At 46.7% G+C, this 13,805-nt stretch overlaps 1 protein-coding gene across 2 annotated transcripts; it reads left to right on the forward strand.

The window, feature by feature from the left end:
• The first annotated feature begins 695 nt into the window (after positions 1–695).
• On the forward strand, positions 696–13,800 carry USP5 (ubiquitin specific peptidase 5 (isopeptidase T)). Of its 2 annotated transcripts, none has more exons than XM_009574943.1 (19): positions 696–833; positions 1,130–1,196; positions 4,109–4,242; positions 4,547–4,692; positions 4,987–5,171; positions 5,759–5,853; positions 6,364–6,557; positions 6,720–6,791; positions 8,079–8,160; positions 8,381–8,506; positions 8,924–9,077; positions 9,491–9,665; positions 11,003–11,091; positions 11,300–11,491; positions 12,042–12,185; positions 12,352–12,497; positions 12,580–12,733; positions 13,374–13,458; positions 13,631–13,800. In XM_009574943.1, exons 1-19 carry the CDS (start codon positions 735–737, stop codon positions 13,722–13,724), a joined length of 2,433 nt encoding a protein of 810 aa, XP_009573238.1. In that variant the 5' UTR covers positions 696–734; the 3' UTR covers positions 13,725–13,800. The 2 variants fall into 2 exon arrangements, with proteins under 2 accessions (XP_009573238.1, XP_009573240.1); XM_009574945.1 differs by having other exon boundaries at positions 11,300–11,422.
• The last annotated feature ends 5 nt before the right edge of the window (positions 13,801–13,805 follow it).

Raw genomic sequence — 13,805 nt, forward strand, 5'->3', positions numbered from 1 at the left:
GACCCATGGTGATGCCCGTCCATGCGCTCCCCACTCTCACTCTGTCCCAGCTGCTTCTGCTTAACGTTGGGAAGCAGGCTGAGGGCTTTTTAGTGGTTTCCCTCTTTACCAACCTCTGTATTTGGGTCCCTCGCCTCTTCGATTTAAAAAGGGTATCTCTGCTGAATGAGTGTGGCGTTTTCCAGGTGCTTGTGGGATGGGGAGGGCTCATTCTGTATCCGTTTCGGAGCTACTCACAAGCTTTTGAAAGCAGCAGCAAAAATAAACAGTGGGCTTGTTAACCTTCCTCACACTGTAGTTTGGCAAAGTTCCCTATGGCACTGGGAATGATGCTTTCAGACAGGGTGGCACGGTTTTGTTGGTAATGAGTGTACCATGCTCCGAACGTGTGAACTCTGCATGCTAAGGGCCTTTTGTGAGGTGAGATTCTGAGGAAGCTCGGGCTTTTCTGACTCAGTAGCATCCTGCCCTAAATGAACAGGCAAATAGGTTTTCAAATACATCGTCTTAACAGGAGTACCTGTACTGGGGCAGCCAGGCTGGGGCTTGCCATCTTATTTTCAACTAGCTGCTAAGTGGTTGGTATGTAGGAATAAGCTATAGCCATGGTTTAATGAGTAATGAATAGTGTTCCTAGAGGTAAGTCTGTGCCTGTCCTAGCAATTCTTTACCACCTCCCTTCAGTTTTTCTCTCTCCTTCCTTCCAGGAGTCAGATGGCGGCTTGTATATCTGCATGAACACGTTCCTGGGCTTTGGGAAGCAGTATGTGGAAAAGCACTATCAGAAAACAGGCCAGCGGGTCTACCTACACCTCAAAAGAACACGTAAACCGGTAAAAAATAAAAATAAATACAAATAAACCTGTTTTGAAATTGAGAGCTGGGCTATGTCTCTGTATTCAATCAGAGACAGAGTTTTCTCTCCTCAAATATAACTGATGTTTTTCTTGGTGAATTGAGGTACACCAGTTCTTCAGCTCAGCTTACGTGGAATTGTGGTATGGATTGCCCATGCTATTTCTTCCTGGCCTCTTTCTGCTTTCAGAGTAGCTTAATTTCAATCCTTAAGGCTTGCCACAGCTTGCCCGTCCCCCTAACTCTATTTCCCTATTTCTTCTCAATGCGGTAGAAGGAAGAAGACACCAACTCCAGTGCTGGAGATCCTCCAAGGAAGAAACCAACTCGCTTGGCTATTGGTAAGAAAGCACTTGTGTGCCTTATCGTCCTTGTTGTTTTGGACCAGTCCTCTGGGGCTGCCTGGCTTCGTGGCACATCTCTTTTGCCTATCTTCTTCTGGGCTAGTTGAAGCTAGTATCCCTGACAGAATTCAAGCTTCATGTTTTCTAGTGTGTCTTAGGTGGGCAATTACTGCAAAACAGTTGTTGAGATGGTAGTTTCGTTCTGTGTTCAAAGTTGCATTGTGTTTTCTGTAGATAAATATGTTTTGCATCCTCTCTTAACTCTGTATGCCTGGCTCAGCTTGGTGTGGGGATAACCAGTGTGGGGCTGTTGCTTTATATGGATGCATCCAGTGTAGGGCTGAAGTAAGTTTGATAAAATGTGTAAGTCTGAGAAAAGTAAGTTTGAGGTTTCTGATAGAAAACCTATTTTTTAAACTTCTAAGAAATTGAACTAGTGTTATTTATATAGATGGGGAAGAAATTACTGGTAAATGCTGTATTAACACTTTTGGCTCGATAGTTCTTTGAAATACGAGGCTGATACTGGAGAAAATACATGTGAACATTAAAATATTAAAAACAAGCCCTTTTTCCGAAGAACGGGGCTGGTGTTCCATTACTCTCTTGCACCGACTGCAAAGGCTATCATGGCAATCAGTGAAGATGCTGCTTATTTGGAGCAGTCTCAGCTAGTAATTTCTGAACCATTATGGAGATTCATAAAGCAGAGGATAGGAACATTTTTTAGCAGTAACAGGTTCTTGGCTTGCTGGAAGCTGACCACTAGAGGGAAATCCAGAACCTGGACCATGCACATCTTGCTTTTTGCTCACTTTTTCCCTGGCTGTGTCATTGTGTAGCAGATGCCTGGTGACTCCACTGCTGCCACAATGCAAACACCAACATTAAGGCTTTCAGCTGCTCCCTGTTTTTATTGTGAGGTGAAGGGAGTCCCAGAGGTCACTTCTAACAAAATTGAGACTAGAATCTACGTTTCTTCAGATAGCCAGTACTTTTATGTATGTGATTATGCTGCTTTTGGAGAGATGAAGCCCAGTCTGCATTATGAGTTATTTCTGCATACTCAATTTTACAAAGGTCTTGAGACAAGTGTTGTCACTGGGTCAGCAAACAGCTGCTGTGATTAACAGCTTAGTGGCATGAATGGAGCAGGAAAGAATAAAAGAAAGTATTAGCCCTGTGAGGCAGGGATCTTAAATCCAGGAGAGGTTTTTTTTTTCCTCTTTTTTAACTAAACTGTGGTGATTTAGCTATTCCTGACATGGGAGATTTTTTTAAAGTACTAGAAAGATTTAGGAGCAATGGCTGCAAAATGTAGCCCTTGATCTCTCTGTACCTCAGCTTCCCTCTCCATGGGAAAAAAAATCTATAGTGCTTGCCTCCCATGCCCGCATGTTGGTTGAATGACTTTTGGAGTTTCTGGTGCTTAGATATGATGGTGGAGAGGGAAGCAGTGTACCTCATGGCAAGCTGTTAGCTGTATGTGGGGGAAAAAGGGCTAGGAGGCAGTCTGCTGGCTGAAGACCCTCTTCCTCATCTGGAGCCTAGAAGGTTCACATAACCACCCGAGGGGACCTCACCAGTCTGTTTTAGTTTGTTTAGAGTTCAGGAATTGTGTAATACCCTGAGGGATTGTGTATTGCTTTACTCTATGAAGTGGTGACAGGAGATCTCTCTGGGCTGTGCTGAAGAGGCGTGGAAGAGGATTATCTGGGTATGTTGTTGCATGATGCTGTTGACTGTTTTCAGGTATTTCTAAAATCACTCAGGCTTGCAGCATCTGCATTCATACATGGCAGTTTGTGCATAGTCTAAAAAATGTAGGTATTTGAGGGGGGAGTTGCAGGAGATACTGTGGGAACTGGGTATTTTTGTCGGTGTTTTAACTAAAAGCAGTAATGTTATCAGAACTGTGTCACACAGTTTCTTGAGGCTGAGGCATTAAACAGCAAAAACTCGTATTCCCTTCAGAGATTTGTTGCAGCAACAGATCTTCAGAGATCTGTTGCAGAGATCTATTGCAGTCACAGCACGCCATTTTTTAAAAAATAAAGGAAATTCAGTTAAAAAAAAACATAGGGGGTTAAGGCTGGTAGTAAGCAAGATGTCTTCTGCCTGTTTCCTTCTGGGATGTAAGGTGTCAACGCTTGGAGAACAGGAAAGGCCAAGGTTTTTTCCTGAGTACCTACATAGAATCAGAAACTGTTCCCTCCACTGCAAATGTTACTTTTTGATGACCGTCCATCATGACTCTTGACAACTGGCAAATAACCTGTTATGTATGGAACTCCCATTTCAGTTGCAACCTCTGGAAAGCATGGCTAGGTGGGCATGAGAAACTACTAGCTCTATACCTTTCCTAAGACTTTTTCTGTAATTCTGCATGTTCTGGTTCCAGAGGAACAACTCGTTCTCCTCGCTTAAGTTCGGGACTCTGAGCTGTCCTTCCTGGAAAAGGCAAGAAGCGGACCCATGCTCCTTAAAGATGCTGGTAGACTAGACTTTTGAACAGGGTTAGAATATGATCTCTTTATGCACATCTCCATTCATCATCTTGGATATACTGTGAAGGATGAACAGCAGTGCTTTATCATGGCTCTGTTCTGGCGACTGTCTCTCTAGAGCAGGTCTTTTTTCTGGTTGTAGTCAGGGTCTGGAGATTCCTTCTAAGCATCTCTAAAAAGAGCTGGAAAAAGCAAACCTATTGTCGCTAGGCTTATATTTGCTCCTGTGAAGTCCACACCTCCAGCAGAAACTTTGGGATCCAGAAATAGAAGAAGGATTGTGGATCGTTGATCTAGAGCTTTGCCTTAATCGTGGGGCCTTATTTCATGTGAGCTATGGGCAAAGACGCCTCGGAAGCTATTTAGTTTTACCTGTTACCGCAATGTTTTTTCTCCCTGTAGGTGTAGAAGGTGGATTTGACATCACAGAGGAAAAGTTTGAATATGACGAAGATGTAAAAATAGTAATTTTCCCAGAGCATTTGGATATTCCTCGTGATGGCCTGGAGGGACTACCAGACATGGTCAGAGACAGGGTATGTTTGGGTGGAGGGCTGTGTTTTCTCTCGGTAAGGAGGAAACGCACCATTACAGAGAAGGAACCGCTGTCCTGTAAAAGGGATCGTGCAGAGCTGCTGTGAAGCCTCAGCTTGGAGTAAGCAGGGTTGTTCTACACTTATACAGTGCTATACGTTATGGAGCCCTGGCTTGTGACTGAGGCTCCTGAATGCTGCCCTAGCACAGCTGACTTGCCGACCTGAGCCTAAACGTGGAGTGTCGTGGCACTGGAAGCTTTTCTCCTTGTGCCCTTCATTTTTTCTCCTGCTGTCCTAATTCCAGATTGCCAGTGCAGTTGAGGCCATCCTGACAGCAGATTCAGCCTCACGGAAGCAGGAGGTACAGGCTTGGGATGGGGAGGTTCGGCGTGTATCCAAACACGCTTTTTCCCTGCACCAACTTCAGAATGACGTCCGCATCCCACCGTGGTAAGCATAGTACTGAAACTAGCTGTGTTGCTCTGTATTCCAGCCCCACCCCCATCACCTTCTTCTGTCCTGGACTGCAGCAGCAGGTGAGACTTCTTTTGCGAGTCTCTGAGTGTGCCTTGTCATAGTAAATTCAGGGGAAATGGCAAACTAAGGTATTTCAGGATGCTCAGTGTTCTGAAGTACAAGAGGAAGGAGATTGCTTATACTATGGTCAGTGGGTATTAATGGAGAAGGCTTAGGAGGTAGAACCCAAAGGTTTCCACCCTAATTTTCTCTGTTCCTTGTCAATAGTGGCTGGAAGTGCAGCAAGTGTGACATGAGGGAGAACCTGTGGCTGAACATGACCGATGGAGCCATCCTCTGTGGTCGGCGCTATTTTGATGGCAGTGGTGGCAACAATCATGCGGTTGAGCATTATCGGGAAACTGGCTACCCACTGGCTGTGAAACTGGGAACAATTACTCCTGATGGGGCTGGTGAGGAGGGGGATCCTGTGAGGGTTATAGACGCCAGGCATCACTCAGGCTGACTGTGGTCTCTGACAAGGGAAGTCAGGGAAGATTTCCAGGAATTAGGCTGGTGTTGCCCATCTTATGACCTGGAACATTCAGTGTTATGGTATCATGGACTTTCCCACTCTGGCCTGCTTCTTGTGGCAGACAAAGAACCAGCTGATAACACCTTGCTTTCCTCTTCCCCTCCCTTGTAATTTGGAGGGTTTTAGAATAGTTATCCAGGTTGCCATCTTATTTTCTGTGGTGGGATGTGGAATTTTGTGTGCAAAGCCTGAGTAGAGAGTATATGGCACAGTAACCCACTTTCCTCACTCCAGACATACATGTACCTCTGTACCTTAATCAATGACAAAGTTGTCTTGTCACATGTTTTGGAGGAACCTCAATATTCTGTCTTGTCATGCTACTCTCCTGAGAAAGGAGAGAAACCGCAACTGCTCAGTTTGTCAAAACTCCCAGTTCTGAGCACTCTGTTCTCTTCATCCAGCAGTGAATGTTAGATGACAGGCCATTATAAGTCTCTCCTTTTCCTCTGTGTTCCTGCATAGATGTCTACTCCTACGACGAGGATGACATGGTGTTGGATCCCAACCTGGCAGAACACCTTGCTCACTTTGGGATTGACATGCTCAAAATGCAGAAGGTGAGGAGGGGAAGAGTGATCCTCCATAGGCCCAGAGGGGGAGCGAAGCAACTCTGAGGTGTCTTAGCTGGATCCCAGCTCTCTGTGGCTATGCAGAACCATTCCTGGTCAAGAAACCCTGTTTTTTGTCGGGCAGAGAGTTGTCTCGTCTGCCTCTCTTCTTTCATTGCCTTTTTTGCCTTTCTTTCCTGTCACTCGCGTTTATTTCCTTGGGGTTCTGTGTCAGTACTGTGGGCAGGGAGGTTCCCAAGCACTGGGCTTTGTTCCCTAGATTCAGTGTTAGTGTGCGATTTCCATGCCTTTTTACAGGGGATGGTTCAGATTTCTCCCGTGTTTCTTGTCACTCCTCTTTCTGTCCCAGGTATCCAGATATTTGAAAACAATTCTTGTATCTTTCTCCTCTTCTAATTTAATAAAACAGAATGGATTTGATTCTATGTTTCTCTCCAGCATCGCACTTTTCACACCTTGAGTCTTCTTTGAGATTTTTCCTGTTCTTTCCCTCCACAGACAGACAAAACAATGACAGAACTGGAAATAGACATGAACCAGCGCATTGGGGAGTGGGAGCTCATCCAGGAGTCTGGCGTGCAGCTCAAGCCCCTCTATGGGCCTGGGTACACTGGTATCCGTAACCTGGGCAACAGTTGCTACCTCAATTCTGTGATGCAGGTGCTGTTCAGTATCCCAGACTTCCAGAGAAAGTAAGTGAGCTTAATCACTCCTTTCCATTAGCCTGGGATCCCCTGGGATCAGTACAAAGGTCTCCTAGAGCTGGGAGCTTCTGTTACAGTAATCAGGCTCAGAACTGTGTCTTTACTAGGTGAACCTGTATGTCCCTTAGATTGCTCCGTCTTGCTTTGCAGGTATGTGGACAAGCTGGAGAAGATATTCCAAAGTGCACCTTCGGACCCCACACAGGACTTCAGCACACAAGTGTACGTAGTGTTTTGGTGAGAGAAGGAAGGCTGAGGCTGCCTCGGTGCGTCCCCTCTGCGCTGCTACAGTGTGCTTTGCTGCAGGTTTCTCCCTCAAGCCTCGCCTCTCTGTTTCTATGTCCATCAGCAGAGATGCTGGTCCTCAGTGATCAATAAGGATCTAAGCCAAGACAGTTCAGCTGAATGCCCTAGGTGCAGAGGACAGAGTGCACCTCAGTGTTCATGGGAGGCTCTTAAATTTATTATTTGGGGAACGCAGTACCACGGGGGGATTTCCGGTAGGCATATTCTATCTGCGTAACAGCAAAAAGGTGCTTGCTCTCTGCAGTGGAGGGAGATGGCTAAGAGCAGAGAAATACATAGATTTAGGCAACTTTCTTCTCAGTGGATAATGCTTAAAAAGGCTTCCTGCAAGAGGTATTGTGTGAGCAATAGCAGGAGAATATACAGAAGAAGGAACACGAGATTTGGGAGGGTGTTGCATTTTAAATACATGAATTCTGTGCTACATCTGCTCTAAACCAGCAAAGCAGTATATGGAGGTTTGGGGTGGAGGAATGGAAGGAGGCATTTGTGGAAGGGAGTTCAGCGGATTCTAAATTTTGACAGCCTGGGGTGAGGTGTTCACTGGGGAGGGGATTAAGTTGAGAGAGCCAGAAAGATTTTTGCCTGGGCAAAGGGAGGAATCGGTAGGGTTTGGTTCCAGACAAATGGCAACAGTGATGGGGAGGGACTGGAGTGAAGTGGAATAGTAGGAGAGTCTGAGCATAGGAGGAAATCGCTGAATGTCACTGTTGTCCATTAAATGCCTCATGCAGTCATTCTTGATCTTTCCCCTGGGAAAATGTGATCAGTCTGCTCACAGCAATGCTATTTCTGGCTCAGACAATTTCACTCTGCCCTGTTGTCTCCTGCACAGTCAGTTAGATACACTGCTGCTTTACTCATGTCAGGCTGCAGCTTAGTTTGGCTGTTACGCAGCTGCTGTATGGCTCAGCACCAGCTGCCCTTCTGTGGGGAAAAGGAAGCTGTTCCTTTATGTTCTCCCCACTGTGCAAGCAATGGTTGAGACTGATGCCCAGAAGTCCTAGTAACTTTCAAGTCAATGATGTCTCATGAGAGCAGACCAAGATAACATGACCTTGGCTGGTGCAGCAGAGAAGGCTTATCTCTCTGAGATTGACAGTCCATGGCAGTGTTAAAGCTGGATGAGTTCATGTGGCTCCTGGAGTATGTGGGATTGCGGAAATCTTTTTGATACTAACAGTGACTTCTTCATCATTCCAGAGCCAAACTGGGCCATGGACTGCTTTCTGGGGAGTATTCAAAGCCAGCTTCTGCAGATGGGGAACAGCAGCCCGATCAGAAGGTGAGACTTGCATACGGCAACCTCATGATGTGAGTGTTGCGTGAGGCATTGTGTGTGTTACAGGGGCATGGAGAGAGAACCCTTTCTGAAGACATGTCCTTGGGATTGTTCCAGGGTCCTGTGACCTGAAGAAAAGCATGGCTAAGAGTAGAGTGCTACATGCCAGGACACATGCTTAGCAAATTATGACCACCTTCCTCTTCCACCTTGTTATTTGCAGGGTATGCAAAATGGCATTGCTCCACGCATGTTTAAGTCCCTCATTGGAAAGGGACACCCAGAATTTTCCACTAACCGACAGCAGGATGCCCAGGAATTCTTTCTGCATTTCATCAACATGGTGGAGGTAATGGTTGAGTCTATCTGTCAAATCATGGAAAAGCCCAGCTTTGTATTCTCCCCACAGCAGGGGGTGAGGAGTGGAGGTGAGAAGCTGGCAATTGGAGCAGAGAGAGGGAGAGAACACAGGGAAATGGGCCAGCTAGCACCTGCGGGGGCAGAGAAGGAGAGATGCTTGCCGTGTTTTCGGGACTGATTCCTTGGAGGAATCTCTTTTGGGAATGGCACAGCTGGAGATGTAAATTGTCTTCTTTAGGAGCAAGGTACAGAAGTTGGCTCTAGTTTACTCTGCTGTCTTTTCGGGTGGACTGGGTACAGAAGTGAATACTCTTTAGCCATGTCCTGTGTGGAACTGCTGCTACTGCAGATACTTATTTCTGCCGTTCTGATGTTACATCTATCCTTCTAATCTCTCCTTCTTCAGAGGAACTGCCGCAGCTCGGAGAACCCTAATGAGGTCTTCCGTTTTCTGGTGGAGGAGAAGCTGAAGTGCCTGGCCACAGAAAAGGTGAAATATACCCAGCGTGTGGACTATATCATGCAGCTGCCTGTGCCCATGGATGCTGCACTCAACAAAGGTCAGTAACGTGCCAAGGCCAGAACAGCAGCAAACATTGTGTTTGGATATTGTACTTTCATTACAGAACTCCTTAAATAAGAAAAGGACTTCCTCAAGGACTGGCTTTGCCAATTCGGAAGCCAGATCGATCCTTGACCTGCTTTTGTGGGATCGGGCTGATTTCTTCAGAGGTGGTGTGACACGGTGATGTCCCCTCTAGAACCTTTCCCTCCGACACCACAAGCTGGGCTGTGATTCAACAGCAAAACGGGACTGCAGTAGCGGAACAGTGATCTGGAAGACATTGTCTACTTTGTGCTCCGTTCTTGGTGGCGTGTATCTATAGGCCAATTCTGCCTCTGGGTGTAGCTTACACCGGTTGTTTTGTAGGTACCTAGAAGCGGTCCTTGACTCCTCTGCTTTATTCTCTAGATGAACTACTGGAATATGAGGAGAAGAAGCGGCAGGCAGAGGAGGAGAAGCAGCCACTGCCTGAGCTGGTGCGAGCCAAGGTGCCTTTCAGCTCCTGCCTAGAGGCCTATGGAGCTCCAGAGCAGGTGGATGATTTCTGGAGCACAGCCTTGCAGGCCAAGTCTGTGGCTCTCAAGTGAGTGTGTGTGAGTTACCAGATAGACTATGATAAACTGGCAATAGCTGCATCTTTGGGGACTTCTTTTAGTTGCTTGGGGAAGAAGCGTTACCAACGCTTTGTAGTCCTCCACACCCTGGGCCCATGAAACATTGAAGCAGAGGGGGAACCAGTCTGTCAGTGCTGAAGTGATTGCCCCCAAGGAATTAGAGTGGGCAGAATAGCAGTGCTAGTGAAATCCTTACCATCAGATTTCAGTTGCTGAGGGGCTATGAAACTACAGCAATATTCCAGAAAACTAGCAGCTTTTATTCTAAATTCAAAATTTAGCTTTAAAATCAGTACTGATAGTATGGCAACACTGGTCTTGCATGGTCTCTAAAATTTCTTTAAAGGAAGTTTTTAGCTATTAAAGTTTGAGCAAAACACTGAGTGTAACAGATGTGTGAGTTATTTTAAAGAATGCTAACTTAAATGCTAATAGCAAGGTTTAAAAAACAGCTTTAATTTGTCTCACTGCCTGCAGCACATGCAGTGGTGCAAAGGTGTAGTGAGAAGATTAAAAACCTAAGCAGCTTCCTGCTGTGATGCTACTGACTGTTCTTCTGCAATGAAAGAGTAGTCCTCAAAGAATTGGAAGTGTTTTTCTAACAAATACTCTTTTATTAAGCAATAGCTACTATAAACGAACAGTCAGTAACGCAATCACATTGAAAAGTAACATTTTGTTTTGCTTTTAAGTAGTGAGTTGTGTTCAAACACTTGGTAAGAATTAGCATTGAATATATACCATTGCTTAAATTAATTTTACGGCATGTTACAGTTATCCTCCGATAGTAAGTATCTGTCTCTCTTATTACTGTTTCTCCCTTCAGTAACATTCCCCTCTGTTTCATAGATTCCAGACACCCTCTCTCTCAAATTGTCTAACTAAATAATGTTCAATCAAATTCACTGCTTCTGCTTTGTATCTGAAGTGCTCTTGTGCTTGAAAGCTGCGGCTGTATCTGTTGGTCTAATAAAAGATGTTATTTCCTCTACATTCCTTAAGGGTTAGACTATTAATTAAATACTAAAATCTGAGGAGGCTTGTAAAATACAGGATTGGACGGTAGAGAACATGTACTATTTTTCCTCATCCCCCAAGATTTTGTGAATGTTGCACTCCGTCTCATCTTGTCAGAGAATCTGCTTTAGAAATGGTTCTGTGTTTCAGGAGCTTTAAGCTCCGCATAGGAGAGCTGTGTATCCCCCCTTAGGACATGCCTCCACCCTACTCATTGATTTCTTGAACCAGATAGGTGCCCTCAATCATTGCTGCCAAAGTATTTAAAAGCATTATTTATCTCTTTCAGAACAACACGGTTCGCCTCTTTCCCGGATTATCTGGTGATCCAGATCAAGAAATTCACTTTCGGTCTGGACTGGGTGCCCAAAAAGCTTGGTAAGAAGGATGAGAAGTACAGAGCATATAGGTATTGGGAGTCATATATGGGTATTGTGGTCATTGCTGCAAAGAGGAAAGTAACTACCCCAAAAGGAACTGCAGCCTGTAGCGTATTGCATTCCCAGGGACTTACCCTTCTAGGTCTCCCAACCGAGTCCTTTGTTTCTGCCCCTATGGAGAGGCTGACCAAGACTGTATCTTGCAGATGTCTCTATTGAAATGCCAGAGGAGCTGGATATCTCTGCACTGCAGGGAACAGGGCTGCAAGATGGAGAAGAAGAAATGCCAGACATCGCACCCCCACTGGTGACACCAGACGAGCCCAAAGGTAGCCTGGGGTTCTATGGCAACGAGGACGACGACTCCTTCTGCTCCCCTCACTTCTCCTCTCCGACATGTTAGTGATTCTCCTCCTCTCTTCCTGATGCCTGACTCATTTCCTTCCTTTCCTTGTCTTGTCTCCCGTGCTAGCGGCTTCCACCTGCTCAGACTTCCCCTGTCCCTCTGTCAGCGAATGCCGGCTGCCTCCCTTGCATGCCTGTTATGCAAGGGTGTTGTGCAAGGGAGTTTGTTGATTCCTGTTCTATGGAAGATGGGGAGGTAGCATGTCCAGTGCATTTAGAGGGGGCAGTGCTGGGGTTTATACAAGATTTAACTGGTAGAGGTATTTTATTTTCACAAAATGCAGTGGGAGGTAGGGTTTGGAGGGTAGGGAAGAGCCAGTGCTCCTGAGTTCATGAGTTGAATCCTTTTGTTCCCTGGGGTGCCTGTGTGTGAGACTGCACTTCTGAAGAGGAAAGGTAGCAAAGGATGACAAGAGCAGAGAGACAGAACTTGAGTGAAACGAAGCCAGGAAATGGTGGCTTGGGGGGCTGTGTGACACTGCACAAAACGGAGCAGGCAGGGCTGGGTGGGAGTGGGTGGCTCTAATCTCTGTCTTCCCACAGCACCCATGTTGGATGAGTCAGTGATTATCCAGCTAGTGGAGATGGGCTTTCCCATGGATGCCTGCCGCAAAGCCGTGTATTACACAGGGAACAGCGGGGTTGAGGCTGCCATGAACTGGGTCATGTCACATATGGATGATCCAGGTATGAGACTACATGGCCATGCTGAAGCTTATTGCATCTGGGCCATTGTACTTCCTGTCCCACTACCACAGTGGAAAACTGAAGTAGTTGGGACCTCAGACTTGTATCCCTTTTGGAGAGATCTAACTGCTCAGAGCTGTTTTCTGTTTTCTGTTTTCTGCTGCAGACTTTGCTAACCCGTTAGTTCTCCCTGGATCCAGTGGACCAGGGTCAACTATTGCCTGCCCAGACCCTCCTTCAGAAGACAGTGTGGCTACCATCGTCTCCATGGGCTTCTCCCGGGACCAGGCTATGAAAGCGCTTAGAGCCACGGTGAGAGACTTGGTAATGTCAGAGTGAAAGGATGTTCTCAGGAACAGGATATCCCCAACTTCACAGTCTTCTCTTCTTCCAGAACAACAGTCTGGAGCGTGCTGTGGATTGGATCTTTAGTCACATTGATGACCTTGATGCAGAAGCTGCTATGGATATCTCAGAGGGGCGCTCGGCAGCTGAGTCCATCTCTGAATCTGTCCCTGTGGGTCCTAAAGTACGCGATGGGCCTGGAAGTGAGTTCCAAGCAGGAGGAATGTGGATTTTGGGGTGCAAACTCAACATGGCTTCATCCTCCCTAACCCATGCAGTACCACAGCAGCAGCAGCAGCTGCAACGGAGCTGGTCTGGTTGTTGAGGTGGAAGCAGGGAGGAAAAGGAGAGGGATGGCAAAGTAGGGTCTAGACCCTTCAGGCTGGGGATTACCTGAAAGCCAGCAAGAGAGAGGCAGAGGAAGCGTCATCAAGTGAAAGAGGGGAAGGGCTGTGCTGCTTTTTCCCAGTCATCCCGGGAGGCTTTTCTGTTCTTCAGGCTCCCATTGAAAAACCGGGTTCCAGTCTCTGTGCAGAAGCGGTGCCAATGCTGCTGGGTGCCATAGGGAGGGGAAATCTCTGCCGTTGCCCACGCGGCACCTGTGGGCCAAATAAACAGTTGGAAGAGAGAAGGCAAAGTGGCAGTTACCATCTCCTGTTTCCCTGCACGTTTGACCTTCAGACCAAATCCTCACAGTCACGCTTGATGGAGATTCACTTCTAAATTATTACCCAGCAGAGCTTCCTTCGGGGATCCTTTTCTAGAGAGGGCCTTGCACAGGGTGTTTCGGGGTAAGATGCCTTTCTTTCTCTGATCACTCCTCTCTTCCCTTCTCCTCTCAAGAATATCAGCTGTTTGCCTTCATCAGCCACATGGGCACTTCAACTATGTGTGGACACTATGTTTGTCACATCAAGAAAGATGGCAGGTAAGAGGGATGTTCACAGCGTAAGGGGACTCTGAGGTACAGCTTTAAATCACTGTCCTCCCCTGTTTCTTCAGAGATCTTGGGGGGCTGGAGGGTGAGAGCAGGGGAGGGGAATCAAGTCGTGTCTTAGCCACAGAACGGCATCCCTGAGCTCCCCTTCTGCCTGTTGCAGGTGGGTGATCTACAACGACCAGAAAGTCTGTGCTTCTGAGAAGCCCCCCAAGGACCTGGGCTACATCTACTTCTATCAGCGGATTCCCAGCTAGAACATCCTCTTGCTGTGTGTGATGGGGGGAGAGTGGGCTGAAGGCGTTGGGGGGAAAGGGGTGGGGGCAGTGAGGATGAGA

The sequence above is a fragment of the Fulmarus glacialis genome, unplaced genomic scaffold, assembly GCF_000690835.1.
Source record: "Fulmarus glacialis isolate BGI_N327 unplaced genomic scaffold, ASM69083v1 scaffold39493, whole genome shotgun sequence".
NCBI lineage: Eukaryota > Metazoa > Chordata > Aves > Procellariiformes > Procellariidae > Fulmarus > Fulmarus glacialis.